This window comes from Piliocolobus tephrosceles, chromosome 1, assembly GCF_002776525.5.
Source record: "Piliocolobus tephrosceles isolate RC106 chromosome 1, ASM277652v3, whole genome shotgun sequence".
NCBI classification, from domain to species: Eukaryota; Metazoa; Chordata; class Mammalia; order Primates; family Cercopithecidae; genus Piliocolobus; species Piliocolobus tephrosceles.
This window is the reverse complement of record NC_045434.1, coordinates 136,808,855-136,833,127: the sequence shown is the minus strand read 5'-3', so window position 1 is coordinate 136,833,127 and position 24,273 is coordinate 136,808,855. Positions and strand designations below refer to the sequence as shown.

At 41.7% G+C, this 24,273-nt stretch overlaps 1 protein-coding gene and 1 long non-coding RNA gene across 5 annotated transcripts in view; one reads left to right on the top strand and one right to left on the bottom strand.

Moving 5' to 3' along the window:
• LOC111540241 overlaps positions 1-24,273 on the top strand; it is a 125,452-nt gene that overhangs the window by 35,607 nt on the left and 65,572 nt on the right. The gene's annotated exons all lie outside the window — the stretch shown is intronic.
• Positions 6,997-24,273, bottom strand: part of DDAH1 (dimethylarginine dimethylaminohydrolase 1) — a 256,618-nt gene continuing 239,341 nt past the window's right edge. For all 4 annotated transcript variants that reach the window (XM_023208428.2, XM_023208409.3, XM_023208438.2 and 1 more), the window contains 2 exons: positions 13,262-13,405; positions 6,997-10,097 (listed from right to left, as the gene is read on the bottom strand). In XM_023208428.2, coding sequence (XP_023064196.1) covers positions 9,981-10,097; positions 13,262-13,405 — 261 coding nt within the window. In that variant the 3' untranslated portion in view covers positions 6,997-9,980. The remainder of the gene's footprint in view (positions 10,098-13,261; positions 13,406-24,273) is intronic.

Here is a 24,273-nt window from a genome sequence, read left to right as displayed (position 1 = left end):
TCAGCCCCCCAAATAGCTTGGACCACAGGCATGCGCCATCATGCCAGGCTAATTTTTTGTATTTTTAGTAGAGACAGGGTTTCGTCATGTTGCCCAGGCTGGTCTCGAAACCTGAGCTCAGATGATCCGCTCACCTCGGCCTCCCAAAGTGCTGGGATTACAGGCGTGAGCCACCGCGCCCAGCCTCATTTATTAATATATTTTTAGTGGATTTCTTAGGATTTTCCATATAGAGGAGCATGTCAAATAGAGATAGTTTTACCTCTTCCTCTCTGATCTGGACGCCTCCAATTTAGCCTTTATCTCCAAAGAATCTACCAATTTCCTCTCAACTGCCTTTCACCACAACCACCACTGTTTTTGAGAGCACACTTAGACTTGAACTTCACACTCTGTTGCAAATGAAGTCAGTTCTCCAGGGAGGGATTCAGCGCTCTTCCTTCCACAGCCTGATTGTCCCCTGGGGAAAATCTCTGAGCCATCATCTGGGGGGTTGGGGGCAGGGAAATGTGGCTCACTTCTCTCTGAATGACACCCTTGTTTTTGTTTCTCAGTGCTAGGTAGAGAGAAGGCAACAGACTCAGGTCTTTTTGTTTTGCTTCTCTGGATTAGAACTCCTGCCCCATGAGCCAAGGCAAGGACATTCAGGCTCCCTGTATCATACTGGTACCATGCTCTCAGAGTGCAGCCTCTGTCCCCTGAGAGTTGGGGCTTGCAGGAATAAAGGAGACCCTCCTGGCAACATTCACCCAGAACTTAGTCTCAGCATTAGGTCATGAGTGGGACGGGCAGGATAAGCAACGCTGACATCCTGTCTCTCCCCAGGAAGACTGACTTTGTTAGGATCTGTGGGGAAAAGAGGCCTTGCGTTCTTAGCTCTACCCTACATGTGCAGCATGTGCAGGTTTGTTAAATAGGTATACCCGTGCCAGGGTGGTTTGCTGCACCCATCAACCAGTCATCTGCATTAGGTCTTTCTCCTAATGCTGTCCCTCCCCCCACCCAGCAGGCCCTGGTGTGTGATGTTCCCCTCCCTGTATCCATGTGTTCTCATTGTTCAACTCACACTTATATGTGAGAACATGCAATGGTTGGTTTTCTGTTCCTGTGTTAGTTTGCTGAGAATGATGGTTTCCAGCTTCATCCATGTCCCTGCAAAGGACATGGATTCATCCTGTTTTATGGCTGCATAGTATTCCATGGTGTATATGAGCCACATTTTCTTTATCCAGTCTATCACTGATGGACATTTGGGTTGGTTCCAAGTCTTTGCTATTGTGAATAGTGCTGCAATAAACATATGTGTGCATGTGACTTTATAGTAGAATGATTTATAATTCTTTGGGTATATACCCAGTAATGAGATTGCTGGGTCAAATGGTATTTCTAGTTCTAGATCCTTGAGGAATTGCAAGTTTCACTTGGGAGTGAATCCATAGAGCTCCTCATGCTACCATATTGAAGTTGTAACCCTTACTACTGTCATTTAATAGATGCTGTGATTTGAATGTGTTCTCCAAAGGTTCAAGCACTGGAAACTTAATTGTTAAAACAACAGTGTTGGGAAGTGAGGCCTAAGAAGAAGTGATTGGGTCATGAGGGTGGTGCCTTCACAAATGCATTAATGTTATTGTCATGGGAGTGGGTTAGTTATCATGGGAGTGGGTAGCTATTAAGCTGAGCCCGATCCCTAGTGCCTCTGTCTTGTGCACTAGTTTCCGCCTTCCACCATGGGATGACCCTTGTTAGATGCTGGTGCCATGCTCTAGGACTTCCCAGCTCCAGAACCGTGAGCCAAATAAACGTCTATTGTTTATAATTTACCCAGTGTGTGGTATTCTGTTATAGCCACAGAAAATGAACTAAAACACTATATGAGGGCAATGTTCATCTATTTGGGAGACTAGGGGTGGTAGAGGGGAAACTAACGTCACGCAGAATCAGAATATAGTACAAGGGCCTACTAAAAGCTTCCAGGGTGGGAAAGGAATACCTTGGTATGGATGTTAAGTATATCAGATGTTACTGGATAGAACAACCACTCCTGCACATGGTCCTTCAAACGCTACTTGAACACCCCAGGAAAGGGGAATTCATTACTATTAGTTTAGACTGATTATTATCCCCATAAGCAATATGACCAAGTAAAACCAAAACAGCTGTGCCTGCCAAGATGAGCAGGATGTACAAACAAAAGGGAAACAGAAAAGAGGTACTTCAGGATCCTAAACAACTTCATGTTACCAGAAGGTCATGGGCATGCTACAAAAAGGCAACTAGCTGTTTTGGGATACCAGGTGCCCAAGAGACTGCTCTAATTTTAGAAATAACACAGTGCTTACTAAAGAGGTCCAGGACTCATGGGTCTGGAATGCAACGTTCTTTCACCCTCAGGCCGTGCATACTCATATTCTGTTGTTGATTCTGCTCCAATTATTTTTTGATATTGAGAGAGGGATGACCAGACCACAGAACTGGCATGTGCCTAAGGAATCTGCCAAGAATTATTAAATGATAACTTAAATAATAAATTATTTAAATTTACAGAGAGTTGTAAATTTACAGAGTTGGTGATGGCCACTGTCTGATAGGCTGAGTTCATTTTCACAGCGGCCTTGTGCTGATATCCTCTGACTCTCCAGATCCATCCTCTGCCCTTCTCTGCCAGTCCTTTGCCCTAGGAGGCTGACCTCCTAGGCTGGAGGCATCCCCTGAGCTGCCAGTTGCATCTTGCGGTTGTGTTCAGCCAGTGGGGAGCACCAGCAGATCAGAGTGAGGAGAGAAAGGTTAAGGTATTTCTTCTCTGTGCTCTGGCTGAGTCTGTGGCCCTGCCTTCTCTGTTCTATATTGTGCAGCACAATTTTCTGTCCTTGTCCTGTTGGACCTGGGAGTGCTGCTGACATCTGCTTTCTGGGTGTCTTACTACCCCTTGTTTTTACCCTTAACACTCATACTTCTGAAACAGACCTTCATTAAGGTCATCTCTTTATTTGAACCAAGTGGGAATGACTTCTATTTCCTAACAGACTCCTTGTTACTTTTACATCTTGCCCTGCTAGCAACATTCCTTCTGTCTCTCCCAAGTATTATCAAGCCTGGAAAGAAGCAAACCCCAGGTTACTGTCTTAGCATTAACTCTAGGGGACCTGATACCCTCATCTTGGACCCCTGTAAACAAAAAGCAATTCCCTGGAATTTTAAGCCTCTGTGAATCAGTATTTATTCCATTAGCTCCTTTTATAAGCTAGACTGTTGCTTGGAATCAGAACTTGTTTGGTTCCTGAGCTTTTCCTGCATCAATGTGAAATATGCAGTCTTTGTACCCTGGTGGGATAGGGGCACATTCAACCTATAGCATATAGGATCCTAGTTTAATTTTGAACAGTGATCCTCTGAGTTCTTACCTCAAAGCCCTAGCTAATACATAAGCTTTCTTGTCCATGAGCAGGAACTTAAAAGATTGCTTTTAAAGTGAGAAATGGGGAGATGCCAAAGGGTGGAAAGTTTCAGTTTTCAAGACGGATAAATGCTGGAGATCAAATGTATTGCAATGTGACTATAGTTAACAATACTCTATTGCATACTTGAAATTTGCTAAAAGGAACGATTTTAAGTATTTGTTATCACAAAAAAAAAAAAGAAAGAAAGAAAAAAAAGAAAGTGATAACTATGTTAGGTGATGGCTATGTTAATTGACTTGATTGTGGTGATTATTTCACAATGTCTATCTAAGCATCAAGTATATACCTTAAATATATACCATTTGTCAATTAGACTTCAATAAAGTTGGGGCAGCAAGCTACCTCCTTAGGCCTGTGTTAATTCACTCAAGCTCTTTCTCAGTATTCATAGCCAAATGACTACACTTTCCATTTATAAAGAGAGGGGGCCTCCCAAGACCTAGAGACCCACCATTGCTTTTAGGCATTCATGTCACACGTCAGCTCAGGCAATATTTTACCAAGTTCATACTGTTTGAATCTTTTCTTTATTTATAGTGACAGTAATATATTTGGCACTTAACCATCCTCCTAAAAGCCTGATAACCCCAGTTATCTTGTGCTATAAGTGGCCTAGCTTTCACTAACTTAGAAATGAGGGTTTGGAGGGGGAAGGGAGTTGGGGAACATTCCAATTAGCCAACAGTTTCCTAATGCAAGTGGGTCTGTGGCACAGCCATGTCAGCTACCAGGGAAACCTGTGAATTCACCACAGAAGCTGTCAGGCCAGCTTAGAGGCATCCGTGATGAAAATCCCAAGTTATTTTTGGAGTAGGTGATTGATGTTTCAAATAGAAGATGACATTTTGATGGGATCTAAGCTTGCTGTGATCAGAGTTAATAAGGATAATGATGATGATAATGATATTTACATTATCTCTTTCATCCAAAAACCCTTCAGTTCTTTTATCGCATTTGCCTTGAAAATGTCCCTTCGGAGTTGGGAGGGGGAAGTGTTAGGTGTTATTCATCTGTTCTTCAGGAAAGAAAATATAAAGAGACTTAACTGCCAGGCTTTCAGGCTCCATTTTGGTGGTAAGAAGAGATATTTAAATAACAAATTAAACTTGGAGAAATTAAGCTTGGCGAAACACCAGTCTTTCTCAGTTCCCAGTCATCCTATATAATGCTGCCAGATCAAGCTCCAATAATATCACTTCTTGACCAAAAAGTCTTCAGGGGATCCTGGCAGACTGCCAAATTCAGTCCAAATATCCTAACTCAGCAGGCAAGGCCCTCAACGTTCCAACCAATGTTGTCTCACCATGCTCTTATATTTACCCTGCGTTTCAGCCAAATAAATCCGCTTGCTCACCCCTAGAGCCTGCTCTAAGCACCCCATTCTCCTTCAGTAATGTTCATTCCCCTTGCCCTAACTTGTTCAATGTCTGTCTTCCCTGTTGCATGTACATTCCAGGAGGGTAGGGACTGTCACCACTGTATCCTCAGGGCCTAGCAGAGTTAACTGGCACGTAACCGGGGCTCAAATACTTGCTTCTGAAGTGAACATGATGCTCACCCACCTCCATGCCTTTGCTTCTGCGGCTCCTTCAGCCTAGACAGCCTGTAGTCCCATCTCAACCTATTGAAGCCAGAGCTGTCCTTCCAAGGCCAGAATAAACCCCCATTCCTATGTCTGGTCTCCCTGACTTGGGAACAGATGCGGCATTGTTCTTTTGTAGTTTGTACCTTCTGCTGTATCATAATCATTTGTGTAATTGTGTAGTCATCCTTCCCTGCCTCTTCCAAACCATCAGCTCTTGAAAGATAGGAGCTGTACTCCAGAGCCTGGCAGGGTGTGGGCACTTGTTAAATATGTGCTCACTTGTCTAAAATCGTTGATGACCAGCATTCTTCAGTCAGCAAAATTCCCACTTCCAGAATCTGTAGCTTGTCATGAAAGGGCATTTTTCTGTTTCCTCTCCCCTTATTCTTTCAGAGGTGTGGAGGAAAGTCAGTCAGGGAACCCCTGCCAAATCTTTCTTAAAGAAGTATCTCTCTTTCTCCTCTCGGAGGAGCAGTATATCTGGCACTGAGGTGGAGGGCTCCATTTCTGACTGGGACCCACAGCAGGTTTGCAAGGTGGCATTTGGCATTTTTTAGCTTCACTGCCAGTATCAATCTAAATAATGCAGAAATAATCAATGCAACATCAACTGACAAGGTGTGAGTAAATCAATGGCCTCCCCAAGGAATTTTAGAATTGGTCTTCACATCTGATGAGCATTCGCACAGACCAGTTCTTATAAAAATACACCACATGAACGAGCTTTGGGGCTGGGTGAAAGCTTAGAAGCGACACATGTTTAATAGACTGAAGACCCCTGGCTAATAGCAATGCGGGCATATTGACTATCTGTGATGAAACACTATGTATAATTTAGAAAGAGCTGCTTGAATAACCATGTTGTAGAATATTCAGGGCTGTTAAAACTGATGATGTAGATCTACATTTGTCGAGATGGAAAGATGCCTACAATATTGCTAAGTCGAAGGAAGCAGACTACAGAACAGCACGATTATGTAAAATTATTGCATATTTATACTGATATCTATTTACAGATCTGTGAATATTCTCTGAAATGTTAATAATAGTTATCTCTGGGTGATAAAACCGTGGGGTAGTTTTTTCTTTACTTTTATAGTTTTTTGTGTTGCTTGAATTTTAACAGTAAGGAGTTATTTTTACAATTATTGAAAGAAAACAATACAGATTGAAAAAATTTGTTGAAAATAAAAAAGCCTCATTTAAAAAACCTTCAAATTTCCTAAAAGATGCTTACTATAAAACAAAAACAGGGGCTGGGTGTGATGGCTCATGCCTGTAATCCCAGCACTTTGGGAGGCTGAGGCGGGCGGATCACGAGGTCAGGAGATCGAGACCATCCTGGCTAACACAGTGAAACCCCATCTCTACTAAAAATACAAAAAATTAGCTGGGCGTGGTGTTGGGCACCTGTAGTCCCAGCTTCTTGGGAGGCTGAGGCAGGAGAATGGCGTGAACCCAGGAGGCGGAGCTTGCAGTGAGCTGAGATCGTGCCACTGGACTCCAGCCTGGGTGACAGAGCAAGACTCCATCTCAAAAAAACAAAAAGCAAACAAACAAACAACAACAAAAACAACTCTTTTATGAACAAATTAAAAAATCTTTCACCTGCCTGCATAAGTGAACCACGTAACTGACTATGTGCTGAATATGGTTAGCAGTGAAAGGGAAGAAAGGGACACCATTTGAGGAGAGGCACAGGGGAACTCAAGCTTTCCTGACCTAGTGTGCATAATATGCACACTTTTTAAGTGCCTGAAGTATGAAGTATCACTTCAAATATTATTTTAACCCAAGCTTTGATGGCAATTGATTTACAGGTACACTATTTTTCTAAGTTCATAGCCTAAAGCACAAGAGAGAAAATATCCCATGACTGACAGCAAAGAAATGATGACTTCATTCCCCATAGCAGTTTCTGTTGCAAAGAAAAGAGACATACGCTGTTGATCACAGTACAACTCACATTTTATTCCATTGTGATTGGTATACATGTAAGATTGAGACAGCAAGAGACTAAAAATAAGTGCACAACTTCTCTGAACTAAAGGGCCGTGAGAGGCATGATTGGTTTTGGCACACAGAGTGGATAACCATACATTGACTGGAATGAGGTGGTCAGGAAAATAAAATGCACAAATCTAACACCATGTTGAAATCATATCTGAGTTCTGGAGAATGTTAAAAAGTAAATAATTACAAAGACTTACATGCAACTCTCTACCTTACATTATTCATCTACAGACTATTTTTCTCCCTTAGAGATGAGGAGATGGCCTTAGTAATCTGTTCACAGTAGCTGCAAAGACCAATCAGTACACATTAGAAAGATCTGCCTGATTTCTATAGCAATTCATTATAGCTGAAGGAATAATGCTAAATAATGTATTTTCTCTTTATCATCCTTTAAATAAATTGAATCACATCACCCAAGTCATTCTGACTTAACTTTTACTTAGTTAAATATAATTTCTCATGTCTTTTAATGTCAAAAAGCAGTTTCTGTTAGTTTATCCATTGGTGTATATCACAATGGACATGAGGAAAACTTATGTGATAGTATCTTTCCTTTTCAAAAATAACATTATGCTAATGAGAACATCAAAGAAGTAATACTATGCTGCAAGTAATTTAGGTTTTCACATCATCAATCACAAAGGGAGTCCAAAGAAGCCAGCCTAGCGGGTAATGTAGCAGAGCAGAATGCGATGCAGAAGAGGCACACAGAGTCTAAGTGATTTCTCCAGACAAAGAGAAGGAAAGACAGAAAGAAGCAAAAGAAAGAAAAAGTGAAAAACAGTCTTCTGCAGAACAAATTGTTACAAAGAAAAATCCCTTTGCTTGCAATTGATAAAACATAATAGAGAAGAGTTCTTTGATTTGGGATGGCAGAAGTAAAGATATTAAAAATTATATGCTGGTAAGCCTAAACTGGCTGACTGGGCCATTTTTCCTGTAGTTATGTTTGAGATGTTGAGCTCTCACAGGGAGAATTTTTGCTTTTGCCAAGGAAGGGCCAGATTTAACCCAAAAGGGCAACCTTGACTGCTGAGAACATTTTTTCTTTGTTAACTTGGGCATGTGGCTAACATTCATTCTCTCTCTGGTAAAAAGATATTATTCATCTCTCATGAGATGGTTCAAAACATGACAGTGACCAAGATGTGGTTTATTCACAGGATGCACATAATTGGATATCTGCATATGGCATGAATTAAAAAGTTAAGCAACAAGGAAGAGAAGGAGGAGAAAAAACTTTTACAAATTTCTGGCATAAAATCATCAAATAAAAGAGAAAGATAGTGGTTAAGGATGTTTTCATTTTCTCAGAGGTTTCTCACTTCCATCTGCTACAGGGGAAATGAAATGAATGAAAGTAATTCTCTTTGGGTCACCAACATAAGGAATATTTGACTGCAAACATACAGGTGAGCAGAGCAAGACTTGAAGTGATATTTCTTAATCTCTTTGACTCTTAATCTTAAACAACAAGCCACAGGCAATACAGGAAAGGTGGAGACGACTAGGAAGTGTGATAATGTGCCTGGATCAGTTACCATTCCTTGGAAAGTACCGTTTCCCCTGCCTGTTAATGGGCTGATTCCTGCAGGTTTGAGTAAAGGAATCATCTCTTCCTTCAGTGCCGCATTGTTCTTCGTAAGAGACCTGTGTCAGTTGAAAGTTGTGTAATTTAAACGCTAGAGAAGAAATTTAAATTGGATTCCACAGTAAATATTCACGGATATTTCAAAGTAGAATTGTCCACTGTCTGGGGTTGGTTTCAAGCATCAAGGTGATTGCTTCCTGAACATGTTCATTGACCATGAGGAGCTGTTTACTCTGGCTCATATTGGACTACCAGTAATCATTTTCAGACATGATGTCTCTTTTGAAAGAAATGACTTTGCTGGACCAGGATAACTGCAAGGGGTAGAAGACTGGAAACAGGGTGAGTCAGGGTAGGTGGAAACGGACATGAGTTGAAGGGGAAAAAAAAAAAAAAAAAAAGAGTTCCTCCAAGGTCATATATGGTCAGTAATGAAGCGAAAATTCAGGGTATGTGACTTGAAGACTTTCTAAGACATTGTTCCCATGGGATGTTTCCAAGCTTCTTGATCTTTAATCTCTTAGCAACTTTCTGATACTGGATTTACCTTCCTAGGTGTGGTGCCCTACTTCTGGAATTTAGATCTCAGGGGCAAACCCTGTCAGGATGTGCCTCTGTGTAGTTAACACTGCCCCAGACAGCAGCTCTGATTTCAGTCACAGTTCTGCTGAGGAGCCTGTCTGCCCCTGGCAGGGGTGAGGGGAGGGTTGTTGGTGGCAGATGTAGTCAGAGGCAGAGGAGAACGATGGCAGACAGGGTGGACCTGCAGGAAGGTAGCCAGAAGGAAAGACCTTGGGTTTTACCCAAGGCCAAGGTGGCTGTGATAGAAGAGCGAAAGGCAAAAGTAACTAACTGAAATTCAGAAGTAAAAGAGAAAGGAGGAGGATCCCTGGACCAGGCAATTTCACAGGAACCAAACATGATTCATGATATAGAGGAAAAAAAAACAAAACAAAACAAACAAGCTTATCTGACTGATCAAGAAGACATTCTTCAGAATATACTGGGAACTAAATAATTTTCACACCAATAATACAAACACTAAATGAATGTTTCCTTACTATGATTAATCACATTTTGATAATTCATTAGCTCTATATCTTCTAGGTTGCTTAATTCATTTAGCAAATCCACAGCTTAGGTACCACCGCGAGGGGAGGAAGGGTGGGGGTGCTGAATGAAGCAATTCAACTTAGAATCAAATTTTGTAAACAAGAGTTAGTAGCACAGTGGCACAGTAGATTGTCAAGAAAAACAACGGGAGTGGGCACAGAGTCATCGGCCTTGCCTGTGCGGTCTTGCCGCCTACCAGGGAGGACTCTGAAGCTCAGGAGTCTACCTTCTTGTTAATTAAAACTGAGCAGCAGGTGAGCAGCCCGTCCACCTTTTCCAGTTCAGACATGCTCACGGGGATCAGCATATGGTCCTTCAGTTTCTCATAAACCTACAGTGGGAATCAAGGAAAAGGAAGAAAAAGAAGGATTATGTTTCTGCCTGTTTTACCATCCTCAGAAGTGGAGAATCAATTTGATTTGTGCATCTAGGCTTTTCATTCATTTAATCCCAAGACACACATGCAGTCTCAACCACACACATGCCCACAGTCATCCCCACAGAGCTGGTGGGAACTGGTTAACCACTAGCTCTGTGCTTTAACCTCAAGGCCAAAGATGTGTCAGAAATGTGTTTTTCCTAGAGATGCCTTTACTCTGCCATTGTCATTGCTGGATTAAGTGGTACGTGGAAGTTGGTGGCCATGTGTCAGTCTGAGTATTACTCTCCCCTCACACTTTATTTTTATTTATTTATATATTTTTGGAGCCAGGGTCTTGCTCTGTCATCCAGGTTGGTGTATAGTGGCATGACCATGGCTCACTGCAGCCTCAACTTCCCAGGCTCAAATGATCCTCCCCCTCAGCCTCCAAAGTGCCTGGGACAAACAACAGACACACACCACTATGCCTGGCTAATTTTTATTTTTTATTTTCTGTGGAGACAGGGCCTCACTATATTGCCAGGGCTGGTCTTGGGTTCCTGAGTTCAAGTGATCATCCTGCCTTGGCCTCCCAAAGTGCTGGTATTACAGGCATAAGCCACCACGCTAGGCCTTCTCTTCACACTTTAAAATCCTCTCAACTATACTTTAGGTTTATTTTCTTACCAACACCACTGGAAAAATTTGACAAGATATAACTTAAGTATTTCAGGTTAAAATGCTTTTAAATTACAGGTGTAAATTTTATTAGCATCTTTTGACACTAATAGAAAGCATAAGTCAGAACTTCAATTAACAGTTAATAGATTTTTCTGTGATGATCAAATAAAGCATATTTTTAAAAACCAAGTTACTTGAAAGTGTACTGCCTAATAACAATCTACTGTGCTTCTTTAGGAAGCACTGTGTTTCTTAAAATTCAGCACAGTGGTTAATTAAGAGTGTTGGAGCCAGAGTAGGGTACTAAACCCAGTTCTGTCAACCTACTACTTAAAGAATTATTTCAGTGAAGTGACATTCCCTCTGAGCCTGGTTTACTTCTCTGCAATACTGGAATAGTAATGTTGCCCCATAGGGCTGTTACAAGGACTGAATAAGATAATACACCTGGGATGCCTGGCACCCTGCCTGGCACCGGGGAAGCCCTCAGTAAACAGGGATATTATTAATACTATTGTCATTTTTGAGAGACACACGGCTGAATCAGGGGGACAGTGAATAATCATCTGGTAGGTCAGATGATCAATGTGGCTAAAGAGGGATGAATGATTCAGACCTGTATTTCTCAAAGTGAGTTCTGTGATTGGGTGCTTGTTGATATTGCAGATTCTAGGGTGGGGGTCCAGGAACTTGCAATTTTAGCAACCCTGATGTGCATTAAAGTATGAGATCCATTACTCATCTAAGAGCTGGGTAAGCCCCAGTCCTGGGTCAGGAGTCCTCTATTTTCCTCAGGTTCACATTTTCAGCCATGGAAATAGAAAAAAGTATCTATGTATTCCCCCCACCCTTTTCTTTTTATCTGCTCAGAAAGAGGCTGTGATTAGAGAGTGAGTCTAGTAATTATATAATATTGCATATTTAAAAGGTAGTATAAAATATTTTCTAATATTTGCAAAGCTTAAGACAAAAAAAAAGATCAATGATTACTAAAAGCTCTTCTGAAGTGCATAGTATAAATATCTTGTTCCTCTGGGCAGAGATGAGATGCTGAGTGCCTAGAAGATACGGTCACTTGAAGAATCTATGGACGAGCACTGTTACGTTTGCTTGGTAGGGTAAAATCGAAATTACTAAAGTATATAGATGAGACTGGCAAAGTACGCTGAAAAACAAGGGAGATTTTCATAGACCAGGAAAAGCATTCCAGATCCAGAGACAGCTCCCTTATTGGAACACAAACGCAGAGACTCCTGGAGGGACCAGTTGGCTGATTTCGAGTGTACCATATTTCTTCCTGCTCTGTCTTTTCAATGAAGAGTTTTTTGCTACCTAACATGGGCAGTTTCTTTTTTCTGCAGCCCTGACAATGAACACCCACCACTCTGGGTCATTCATACTCCTCTACCTAAAGAAACAAATGGCCAGGCATGGTGGCTCATGCCTGTGCACTTTGGGAGGCTGAGGTGGGAGGATCCTTTGAGCCCAGGAGTTCGAGACTAGCTCAGGCAACACAGGGAGACCCCGTCTATACAAAAAATAAAATTAGCCAGGTGTAATGGTGCGTAATGTAGTCCCAGGTACTCGGGAGGCTGAGTTAGGAGGATTGCTTCAGCCTAGGAATTTGAGGCTGCAGCGAGCCATGATTATGCCACTGCACTCTAGCCTGGGCAACAGATCAAGATCTCGTCTCCAAAAAAAAAAAAAAAAAAAAAGGACTGGGCATGGTGGCTCATGCCTGTCAGCCTATCATCCCAACACTTTGGGAGGCCGAAGCAGGCAGACTGCTTGAGCTCACGAATTTGATACCAGCCTGGGCAATATAACGAAACCTCATCTCTATTAAAAATACAAAAATTAGCCAGGTGTGGTGGTGTGTGCATGTAGTCCCAGGTACTCAGGAGGCTGAGGTGGGAGGATCTCTTGAGCCTGGGAGGTGGGGTTGTAGAGAGCCAAGATCGTGCCACAGCACTCCAGCCTGGGTAACAGAGTGAGACCCTGTCTCCAAAACAAAAAAAAAAAAAAGAAAAAGAAAAGAAACAAATGGCCCTTTTCTGAGGGGCAGCTCAATAGCTCTGTCTGAAAACAGTGATACCGTTGACCATCTAATTGTAGGTCTTTATGCTTAATGAGTATCTGAGGGTGGGAAAGTACATTTAATCAGAGCTGGGGCATAGACTTGGGTGAGTACTTATTTGAAAATCTGAGTATTATTTGAAAAGCTTTGACTATCCAGCATGATCATCTCAATTACTATGCATACATTAGTGAGCAATGACATGAATGAGAAAAGTGAAACACATTTTCCTTGTGCCCTAAATTGTATTATCCTTCCTTTGCTTAATGGTTTGATACGTATAGAGGAAAAGGAGGCTCCTATTGGTCACTCCATTATGAAAGAATCCCCAGGGAGGCCGACCCAGCTGCAGTGGCCAGAAGGGATATTTTTTTACCTTTGCACTTTCTGGATACTCTTCCGGGGTTCGGTGCAGCAATACGTGCCCTTTGTTGGGGATATTTAGATATATACAGTTTGCTGCTATGTCATCAGGCACAGTGAGTTTGTCGTAGCGGTGGTCACTCATCTGTTGCATGATCTATAAAGAGAAACAAAGCAGGCCTAAGCAGAGTATCTCCCCACACTTTCAAACAGAAGGAAGGCAGTGTGGTAGGATACAAGCTTGTAACTGACACTTTAGGCTGTTCCTCTGTTCAAATTCCCATCTATTACCTCCAGTCACTTAGAACCAGACAAGGAAAACTTGATTAAGCTATGAGTCTTTGGAAGAATTGCAAGGGTTTTTGTTGTTCTTTAAAAGTATGTGTTTGTCTCTCTTTTCTTTTAAGGTTTTAAAACTGTCTATTATTTTTCTAGTCTTTGTTCAGAAGACCAATCAGTAAGACAAAAAATGGCACATGTAAGGCCCAGCAGGGGTTTTGCTATCTTTGGCTGAGTAAGCAGGGCTGCCTCCTCTATAGGAAAGAAGGGCCATACCGGTAATCAGAATAGTCAATAATGTGAATCTGATTTAGCAGTAACACCACACGTGTGTGCACGTGCGTACACACACACACACGCATGCTTTGCTCTTCATATATTTTTAAACTGAATTCACCTGTTCATTGGCAAGTGATGGCGTTAATACAATGAGCATAAAAGCCACCTGGGGAGAATGAGAAAATCATATTTCCAGGCCTCACCCTTAGGGAATGCTGGTGTTTGGCAGATTTTGGGTGAGGTATAGGAATTTTGCATTTTGAAAGCCCTACAGTTAACTTTGAGGCAGAGGGTCCCTGGACCACAACTGGAAAGAAAAAAAAAAAACCTTCTTGGCAGGTCTGTTCTTTCAAATGATGAACTTATTAGTATCTTATTAGCATAACGTAACTTTAAAAACAACAGAAAAATGAACTCTGCACAAAATTTAAAATATTGATACCTCATCCTTACCTCCTCAACATAATCAAAACTCTCAAAAAACAACACTCCTCCCCCTAACAACAAGAATATCCAAATTTAAAAAACCCACAAAAACAAATATTATTTAGGGTTTAGTCATATAGACTCTTTCTACTCTTTTATCAATATCCATACAGTTTTAAGGAATCTACTGAAATGTCATGCTAGGAAGGTATAACATGATGTTTTCCACAATCTGGTTCTAATCTACCTTTATGGTCCCATCTACTTTTACTTTTCAGTGTTTGTGTGGAAATGTGCTTCATATTACTAGGTAGACATGCCCACTCAGTCATGGGTGCACTGGATAGTAATATTTATGGTATGAAGAGCAGAAGAGAGACAGCATGCTTCCTGTAGAAAATTCATTCTTAAGAGCAACACACAGTAAGCCCTTCCTGACTCACCAGTCAGGTAAATCATTCACTTCTAGTGTGGAATATGTCAAGGATGGAGAAAGGCCAAGAGCAATCCCATAATGGAATACCCTTCACATGGAAGGTGACATCAAGAATGGGGATGAGCTTAAGCATTGTATGAAAGGCTGAGACACAAATGAACAGGACCCAGACCCAGTTTTCCAAGAGATTACAGTTTAGTGGAGGAAACTGACAGAAAAATAGATAATTATATAACAATAAGAACTAGCAGGGCACCACGCCAAACATTTTACATTTATTATCTAATCTCAAAATTCTCATTTTACAGATGAAGAAACTGCACTGAGAGAGGTCAAATAACTTGCTCAAGGTCCTACAGGTAGATTCAAACCCAGATCTGTGCAACTCAAAACGTTTCTTAATCATTTCACTTTGCTCTTTCTCAACTTCTGTAGCAGCAAACTATCTCCTACAAACTACATAACACCTACGTTTTCACATTCACTTGGTACTTATTATTTACTCTCTGGCAGTACCATGAATTCTTTTCTTATATGTAATTCTATTATGACTTGCTACAGTCTGGTATAGGTAAAGGACTTAACTGGACACCTTTCTTGCACTTTTGAATTTAAATTGTTCTTGAAGGGATAGGCCCATAGAGTGGATCACCTATGGAGTGGGTCTTTCTTTACAGCCCTGATTAGAAACCTTAGGTCTAATCCAACATTTGGGCAATTAAGAAGTTAAAGACACTCCTAAAGATTAACTTTTCTAAGAAAATTAACAACATATTCAATTTAGCCCTCTTTATAAAATGGATATGCCCAGAAATAATATGAAGAAGCTTGAGAGAGAAAAAAAAAACAAACAGACCCAAGTAGCTCCTTTGTTATGAACTGTAATTTAGTTCTTCTTATGCAGATTTTCTTTTTGGTTGCTTCCAAAACACAGTAATAGCAGCTTCTATTTATTATTGTGTGCAAGGGAATGGATGAAGACCACCTGAGCCCACGAGTTTGAGACCCGCCTGGGCGACATGGCGAAACCCTGTCTCTGCAAAAAAATTAGCTGCGTGTGGTGGCACACACCTGTAGTCCCACCTCCTCAGGAGGCTGAGGTGGGAAGATCATAGAGGTGGCAGTAAGCCGAGTTAGTGCCACTGCACTCCAGCCTGAGCCACAGATAATCTGTCTTGGAGTCTAATCCTTAGTCTTAAAAACCACAAAAGACTAGACCCACCATATTCGCACAATTACTTCTTCAGCTTCCTTCTTTCTAAGGCCTACGTTAACACATAATCTAGTAGTGTTGCAGGCTTAGCATCCCTTCTACCTAGATCCCTTAGAGAGATAATAGCTATAAAGTTCCCAAATTTTTCGGAATAAGGACAAATTTTACTATGAGTTTTTGTGCAGTTTCTCTCTCTTCAACCAGACTGCTACCTCCTTGAATGCAGATCCAGGCATAATGAGGTGGGCAGAGCATGGGCTTTAGAGTCAGAAAGGTCTGGGTCTGAAGCCTTGCTCAGCCGCACACTAACTGTGTGACTGTGAGAAAGTCACGTATGCCCTGTGAGCCTCAATTCTCTCAGCAGTAAAATGGGATGGGAATGCTATACCTATCCTCCACAGGGTAACCCTGAGGATTATTAATAAAAAAAAAAAACCCAAAACAGATAATGTACATAAAATGCTTAGCACAAGCTTCTAGCAGAAATTAAATGTGTAATAAAAGTCAGTTCACTTCCCTCTTCGTTTCTTGAAAGTCACTTGACATATAGCAGTTGACCAAAATATGTTTGCACTAACTGGTTCGTTTCTTCATTCCTTTCACCTTTTTAAAAGCTATGGAGAACCTCAGGAGGGCATGTGATGAACTATGTGGTCACTCACATGGGTAAACAATTGAATTCCCTCAGAGAAACAAGGTATGGTCTATGTCCAGAAATAGAAATATAATTCATTATTTTTAATGTGAAAAAACATGGCTAAAATCAATGAGGCCAAGGTTTGTGTGTTTTTCAAAGCCATACAGAAGGGCACTATACTCTGTGGTCCTAACTAAAATGACTCTGGATGACAAAGTAAGACAACAGAGGGGTGGACCTGGAGTTACCTACAGAGTATGTGGCACCTAAGGGCATTCACAGAAAGAAAGAAAAGAAAAGCTTTTGTGTATATCAAACTGAACAGATAGGCCTCTGTCAGGCTGTGACCCCAATTGAGTAAAATAGTCCAGAAACCCTATGGGCACACTGACTTCTTCACAGTAGAGTAGGGCTGCCTCCATATGCAAGGTGGCAGTTAGGATTTGTGAGACTTCTAGACAATAGCTTTTGGTGAGTCTCACAAACATGCTTTTTTCCAGTTGCAGGGAATGGGGTTCCACTATGTCTAAATCTCTGCTTATTATGTGCTGTTGAGGGTGGACCAAGATGGCCAGTCTGCTGATGTTTGCAGTCAGAACTGGACGGTCATCCTGTCACACAAATTGGACCTAGTTTACCTGAGAAGTTCAGAATTTCTTCCAGACCACTGGGGAGGCAGTTCTCTGAGCCAGAGGTTTACTAAGTAGGACCCCAGTGGTTTGAGGACCTCAGAGAGATCCTCACAACATGTATGCACAACCACTGCTGCCTGGTCAACCTAGACACAAACAAAACAAAATCTAGAAAATCTGTTATTCCCATTGACTTACTTTTCTAAGCAAATGGGAGAACTGTGTGTAGCATATTTTGGCCCACACATTCAGGCTGAGTGCTCCCACCATTCATAATCACCAGATAACTGCCGGTTGGTTTTCCATTTTAATTCGTGGTCTGCGATGCTTCATTGTACTCTTTATCTACAGATAAATAAATCACCCATGTCTCTTAGTACCAGATGAGTTGAAAGAGAAAGAAGCATGGCAAGACTACATCTCCTAGGCCTGACTTTATTCACTGGATCTAGCGGTCTGGGCAAATCCCCCACCTCTCAGCATGACTCATGCATGTCCGGTGGTGACTACAAAGCAGAAGTATGGAATGTCATACATTCCAGAGGAAGTGTTCTCAGGGATTGTTATCGGTGCTGACTTCTTGTTTACCAGTGAGGAAACAAACTAAAATCTCCAAGGTTGTGCCCATCTCAGAAAGTACCACGTGTCACTGGAGCGACAGGGCCTGTCTAGTTGACTATAGCTGTTTCCATGCTCTGCCCTATCCCTCAACCTCACCTCCTTGAGTGAACAATCCTCTCCCCTACTTGGTTCCTATTTGAATTGTTCTTCAGTTACTGGCATGTATTTGAAATTCTAATCACTGTTTTGTTTCACTCTGTAATGCTTCTTCCTTTTCTGAGCCTTATTTTTATCATTTAAAGGTTCTGGTGGGGACATTCCTATACTTACTAACATAAAGGCCAGTACCTACTTTAGAATTATTTGAGGACAGTTTCAATTTTTCATTACTGGGAGAAAAGGACTTATAATATCTTTAGTGGGGAAATAATTTAATGCTGAGAATATATGAAGTAATTTACTGATAAATTCTACTGAGAGTTACTCTCAAATGTCTTAACAAAACCAATAAAGCACCTTAGGAGAAGCTTTTCTATTAATTTATCAAGACTCCACGGTTATCATTTTAAGACAGATTTAAGAATATGCCCAAAAAATGACTTTTAATAATGAACAGACCCCATTTGGAGCAGTGAGTGGTTCTGCTTAACTGAAAAAAATTACAAAAGGTATGTCAGGCATAGCCTTTCTAAATGAAAGGGATTTATGAAGTGGTAGCAGTAGATAACAAGAAATATGCTTTTCCCCCTTGAAAAAGCTAAAGGTGCTTATTATAAACACAAAGAGATTTTGTCTTTTGGGACAACAAACAGGTTTCTCCTTTCCCGTCGGAGTAATTATTTTCCTTTCTCTTGTATGTTGTTATTGTCTGAATAAGCTTACCATTTATTTGTAGCTGGGTTCAGGAGACATATGTATATACACAAGGCAGGGTGCTGGCCATTCAGCAGGGAACATGCAGAGAAAGATGCAGGAAGGCTGTGTTGCTCTCGAACATCTTTCCCTTCTTATACCCTAATGGGCACCGTGAGGATGCATTCACACATCCCGCCTGGTAGGGCATCACCTCAAAGAGCTCGGGCTCCTGAGGACTGAGCAACAGCGAGGCCGAGGAACAGGTTCTGTTTGCCCTTTGTGGATGCACAGAGGCTTTGTTAAAAGATGAGCACCATTTCAAATATCCTGAGAATGCAGCTGTTGAACTGTTTAGTTCTGTGTTCCAACATTTTTTCCTAAAAAAGCATGAAGGAAGTGGTACTGCTCCAGTGCTGTATGTAGTGTTTTTCCAACCCCAGGGACTGTACTTCCTGCTTCTGTGCCTCAAGCCCGAATGGAAAGGAGACACACCTAAACCCTCCACACGTCAGTCACCACAAATTCCTTTCCCTAAGAGCAGATTACTCGATATCCTGAGAGGTCCCAGACTCAACTCTGAATGATACAAATGAGTTCTACAGGATTTGGGGGAAAGATCTCAGAAGTCAGGTTGCTGTTCCAAATGCCCTTTCTGAATTTTGCCAAAGGAATGATTCCACTTTATGTAAACTAGTGTGAGCGATTATTATTGGGATTGGCTCAACTGGTTGTCAGCTCTGTTCAACAATCTTTTATGGTACGTCCTCTTCGGGCTCGGCACAATGGCAGTGTGGGGTGGGAAAGGGAAAGAGATGCCTTCAGGAGATGAAAATCTATCATGTAAGGCAGGACAAGCACATGAAGAGTATGCTAGCAGTAAAAAGAGAGTCAACCTCACTTTTATCATCGGCAACTCCTTAATGAAGAAGGCACACAGCTGTAGAGAGGAAATGGTTCTAAGAATCATTGTGGCCACGCTGTCATGGTCTGTTACACAGCTGCTGGTTGGAGGAATTGGCCTTGCTCCCCAGGGTGGAGCTGTCACAAAATAGAGTGGGAACTGTCTGGCTTTTAGCCCAAGAGAATCTGCATGGCAAGTTGCATTAACAACCAGGCATTTCCGGCAGTTCCCAACATTTCTGGGAATTTTCTCATCCAAAGGACTGAAAGCCCACTCCATTCTCTTGCTTCTTACTCATGCTTTCTTTGTATTACAGTAATTATGTTTTAAAAAATCCTGGGCTATGTTGTTTCGTGGAACAATTTAGAACTTATTGGTCAAACTCTGAAGCAAAGGTATATAAAAGGTAGTTAGAGATGTTTAGGGAATATTCAAAGCACAGTTTTGGGTCACTCATAATTGATCTTTCATATATATATATATATATATATAAATACATAATGTACCCATCTTAACATATCAAAGCTAAACCAATATTAAAAACAACTGACTATAGACTCTATTGATACAATATATGATGCCCAAGTACACTTTTCATTGCTACTGCGTATCTAAAATCATTCATTTATTTATCCATCCATCAAGAGTGTATTGAGAACCTGACAACATACCAGCATCAAGCCCTGGAGGTCTTTTTAAGGCTGAGCCAATATAGCTATGGATACCATTCTAAAACTGATAGCATATTTTCATGTTTTATAGTCTTTCCACAGACTAGTTCAAAATGAACACTGCCTGAGAAGGGCTTTAAGATGACTGACTAGAGGCACTGGACACCTGTTTCCCCAGCAAAGAAGAGCCAAAATAGCAAGTAGATAATCATACTTTGAATAGACATCTAAGAGAGAATGCCGGAATTCAGCAGAGAAGTGACAGAAAACACCTGAGGTAGTGAAAGAGAGGGAGGCAAGGTAGACAGCCTGGCTGGAATCAGCTGGGAGTCCAGAAAGGGTCCCTAGTGAGAGGAAAGGGTAAGTGAGAGATTCCCAGTGGTCCATGTTTCCACACTGACTCCCGAAATCCTTGTCATGAGAGTCTCTCAAACCCCAAAGACCCTGAAACTGGTATTCCCGGGGTCCGTGTGGCAGCATTGCTCCAGAGAGGGAGCCCACTTGGGTCCCATGTACCCACTTAGTCCTGGACAGATAGCCAGCCAGTTAGAGAGCCCATTTCCCACCAGACTGCATTGTGTCCTGGGACCCAGCAACCCCTGTATCTTCACATCCCTGGAGCCCCACTGACAGAGGGCTGCAGGGTGCAATGCAGGTTGGACCCAGTAGAGTGGCAGGGTCTCTAGCACTCTAGCCCACACATTGTCCTGCACACTGGGGACACTGATCCTGGGACAAAGGGAGCTGAAGCACATTTTCCAGAGCATGAAACCTGACTTCCTGGGGCCACTGTTACTGACAGAAAACCCTGCTCCCATAGTAGAAGGCCTACCTCACACTAGCATGTGTCCTGAGGACAGGCTGCCACCATTGCCATAGCCATCTGGGGCTTGGGAATTGCTCTGCCTTGTTCACCACAGCCTGGGCCCACGGGCCCCACAGGGGGCCTGAGAAAAGGCCTGCCTAGCCTGGCACCACCCCTGTCCTCCCCCAGTGCCCATGCATATTGCCTGGGGGCCTAGGGATTGCCCCTCCCCATTGGTTGACCCAGGTGCACATGCATGCTATCAGAGGGCCTAACAACAGGTCCAGAAAATCTGCTGCTGAAACCCAAGCATGCTGTCTGGAGGCTGGGGGATTGCCTCACCCTATCTACCACTGCTGGCATCTGGGCAATCCTCCCAGGACCTGAAGGTCTGCCCAACCTGCTACCACCACCACTGCTGGCAATCTTCTGCATGTACTACCTAGAGGATTGGGGACTGGGCTGCCAAGCCCATTGCAACCACTGCAATTATAAGTGAGTGCCCATGGGGAGCCTGAGGACTCATCCAGTCATCTGGCACACTGCTGCCATAACCAGCACCCAAGCAAGCTGTCTGGAGGCCCAAAAATCAGCCCATCTGGACTTGCTAAAACTGGCGCCCACATATGCCACCCTGGGACCCAAGAACAGGCATGCTTGGTCTGCTGCTGCCAACAGCAGGGCCTGAGGACTGGCCCACCTGACGTCCTATCCCCAGGAAAACCTCAGCATAACCTCCACTAACAATTGAAGCCTGCACCACTGAGGAAATCACAGACACCACTGATGGTGTACAGCCAAAGAAATCCTGTGGAAACTACACCACTATATATGCCCAGAATAAAAGCAAAAGTGCCCCAACCAACCAACACCATAGATCTACCTACAGGAAAATGTCTTCCCCTATGAAAGCCAATCTAAAAAATTGGAGGAAGTGACTGTTACACCAGATGCACAGATATCAATGAAAGGACACAGAAATACGAAAAAGCAAGGAAATATGACACTTCCAAAGGAATATAATAATTCTCCAGAAGCAGATTCCAATAAAAATTAAATTTATGAAGTGCCTGATAAAGAATTCAAAATAACAACATTAAGGAAGTTCCATGATATACAAGGAACACAGATAAACAATAAAAAGAAATTTAAAAAACAACTCAGGATATGAATGAGAAATTCACCAAGGAGATAGACATATAAAAAAGAACCAGAGAAATCCTGAAACTGAAGAATTCAATGAATGAAATAAAAAATACAATGAGAACTTCAGCAGGATACTAAATCAAGAAGAATAATTTCAGAACTTTAAAAAGAAGAAAATAAAAGATAGAAGAAAGTCAATGTGACCTATGGGACACCATAAAGCAACAAAATATTTGAATTTTGGGTGTTCAAAGGGTGAGAGAAGTTTAATGGCATAGAAAAACAATTTAACCAAATAATATCTTTAAACTTCCTAAGTCTAGAAAGAGTTTTAGAAACAGGAAGTTCAAAGATTCCCAAATAGATACAACCCCAAAAGATCTTTCCCCAGCATATTATACTCAAACTGTCTGATATAGTTAGTCTTTGTGTCCCCACCCAATTCTCATCGTGAATTATAATCCCCATAATCCCCAGGTGTCAAGAGAGAGACTAGGTGGAAGTAATTGGATCATGGGAACAGTTCCCCCCATGCTGTTCTCATGATGGTGAGTGAGTTCTCATGAGATCTGATGGTTTGATAAGTGTTTGGTAGTTCCTCCTGCATTCATTCTCCTTCCTGCTGCCTTGTGAAGAAGGTGCTGTGTTTCGCCTCTGCCTTCCACTGTGATTCTAAGTTTCCTGAGGCCTCCCTACCCTTGCAGAACTGTGAGTCAACTAAACTTCTTTCCTTTATAAATTACCCAGTCTTAGAGAGTTCTTTAAAGCAGTATGAAAATGGACTAATACAGTGCCAAAAGTCAAAGACAAATAATTCTAAAAACAGCAAGAGAAAAACATCTGATATGGTTTGGCTCTGTGTCCCCACCCAAATCTCATGTTGAATTATAATTCCCAATGTTGGGGGAGGGACCTGGAGGGAGATGATTGGTCATGGGGGCAGATTTCTCCCTTACTGTTCTCATGATAGTGATTTCTCACAAGATCTGATGGTTTAAAAGTGTGTGGCATTTCCCCCTTCACTCTCTTTTCCTCTTGCTCCACCATGTGAAGAAGGTGCTTCCTTACCCTTCCACCATGATTATAAGTTTCCTGAGGCCTCCCAGCCATGCCTCTTGTACAACCGGCAGAATTGTGAGTCAATTAAACCTCTTTTATTTATAAACTACCTACTCTCAGGTAGTTCTTTATTGTAATGTGAGAATGGCTTACTATAGCATCTAGACACAAAGAAATCCCCATCAGACTAATAGCACATTTCTAATCTGAAACTTTACAGTCCAGAAGAAAATGGGATGATATATTCAAAGTGCTGAAAGAAAAAAACTGCCAATTAAGGGTACTATATCCAGTAAAATTATCCTTCATAAATGAAGGACAAATTAAGAGTTTCCCAAACAACCAAAAACTGAGGGAATTCATCACCAAGAGACCAGCCCTCCAAGAAATGCTTGAGGAAGTTCTATTCCTGGAAGTGAAAGAAAAATACCTTCCATCATGAAAGCACACAAAAGTATAAAACTTACTGGCACAGCAAACCATGAATGAGGAAGAGAAAGGATTCAGATGTTACCGCTACGGAAAACCACCAAACCACAATGATAAATAGTAAGAGAGAAAGAAAAGAACAAAGGATATACAAAACATCCAGAAAGCCATTAAATAACAGGAATAAGTCCTCACATATCAATAATAACCTTGAATGTAAATGGCTTAAATTTTTAACTTAAAGATATAGAATGGCTAAGTGGATTAAAAAACCTGTGACCTATCCAAAGTAATGAGGGTTATTACAATTTTTTTTTAAACCCATGACCTAACTATATGCTGCCTAGTGAAACTCACTTCACCTATAAAAAGACAAATATGGGCTGAAAGTAAAGGGACAGAAAAAATACTCCACACAAACAAACCAAAAGCAAGCAGGAGTAGATATATTTATATCAGATAAGACAGATTTTTAATGAAAAACAATAAAAAGACACAAAGAAGGTTAGTATGTAATGATAAATGGATCAGTTCAGCAAGAGGATATAACAGTTCTAAATATATATGCACCTAACACCGAAGCACCGAGATATAAAAAGCAAATGTTGGCTGGGCATGGTGGCTCACATCTGTAATTTCAGCCAACACCTCAGCCAGCCTAAGGTGGGTGGATCACTTGAGTTCAGTAGTTCAAGA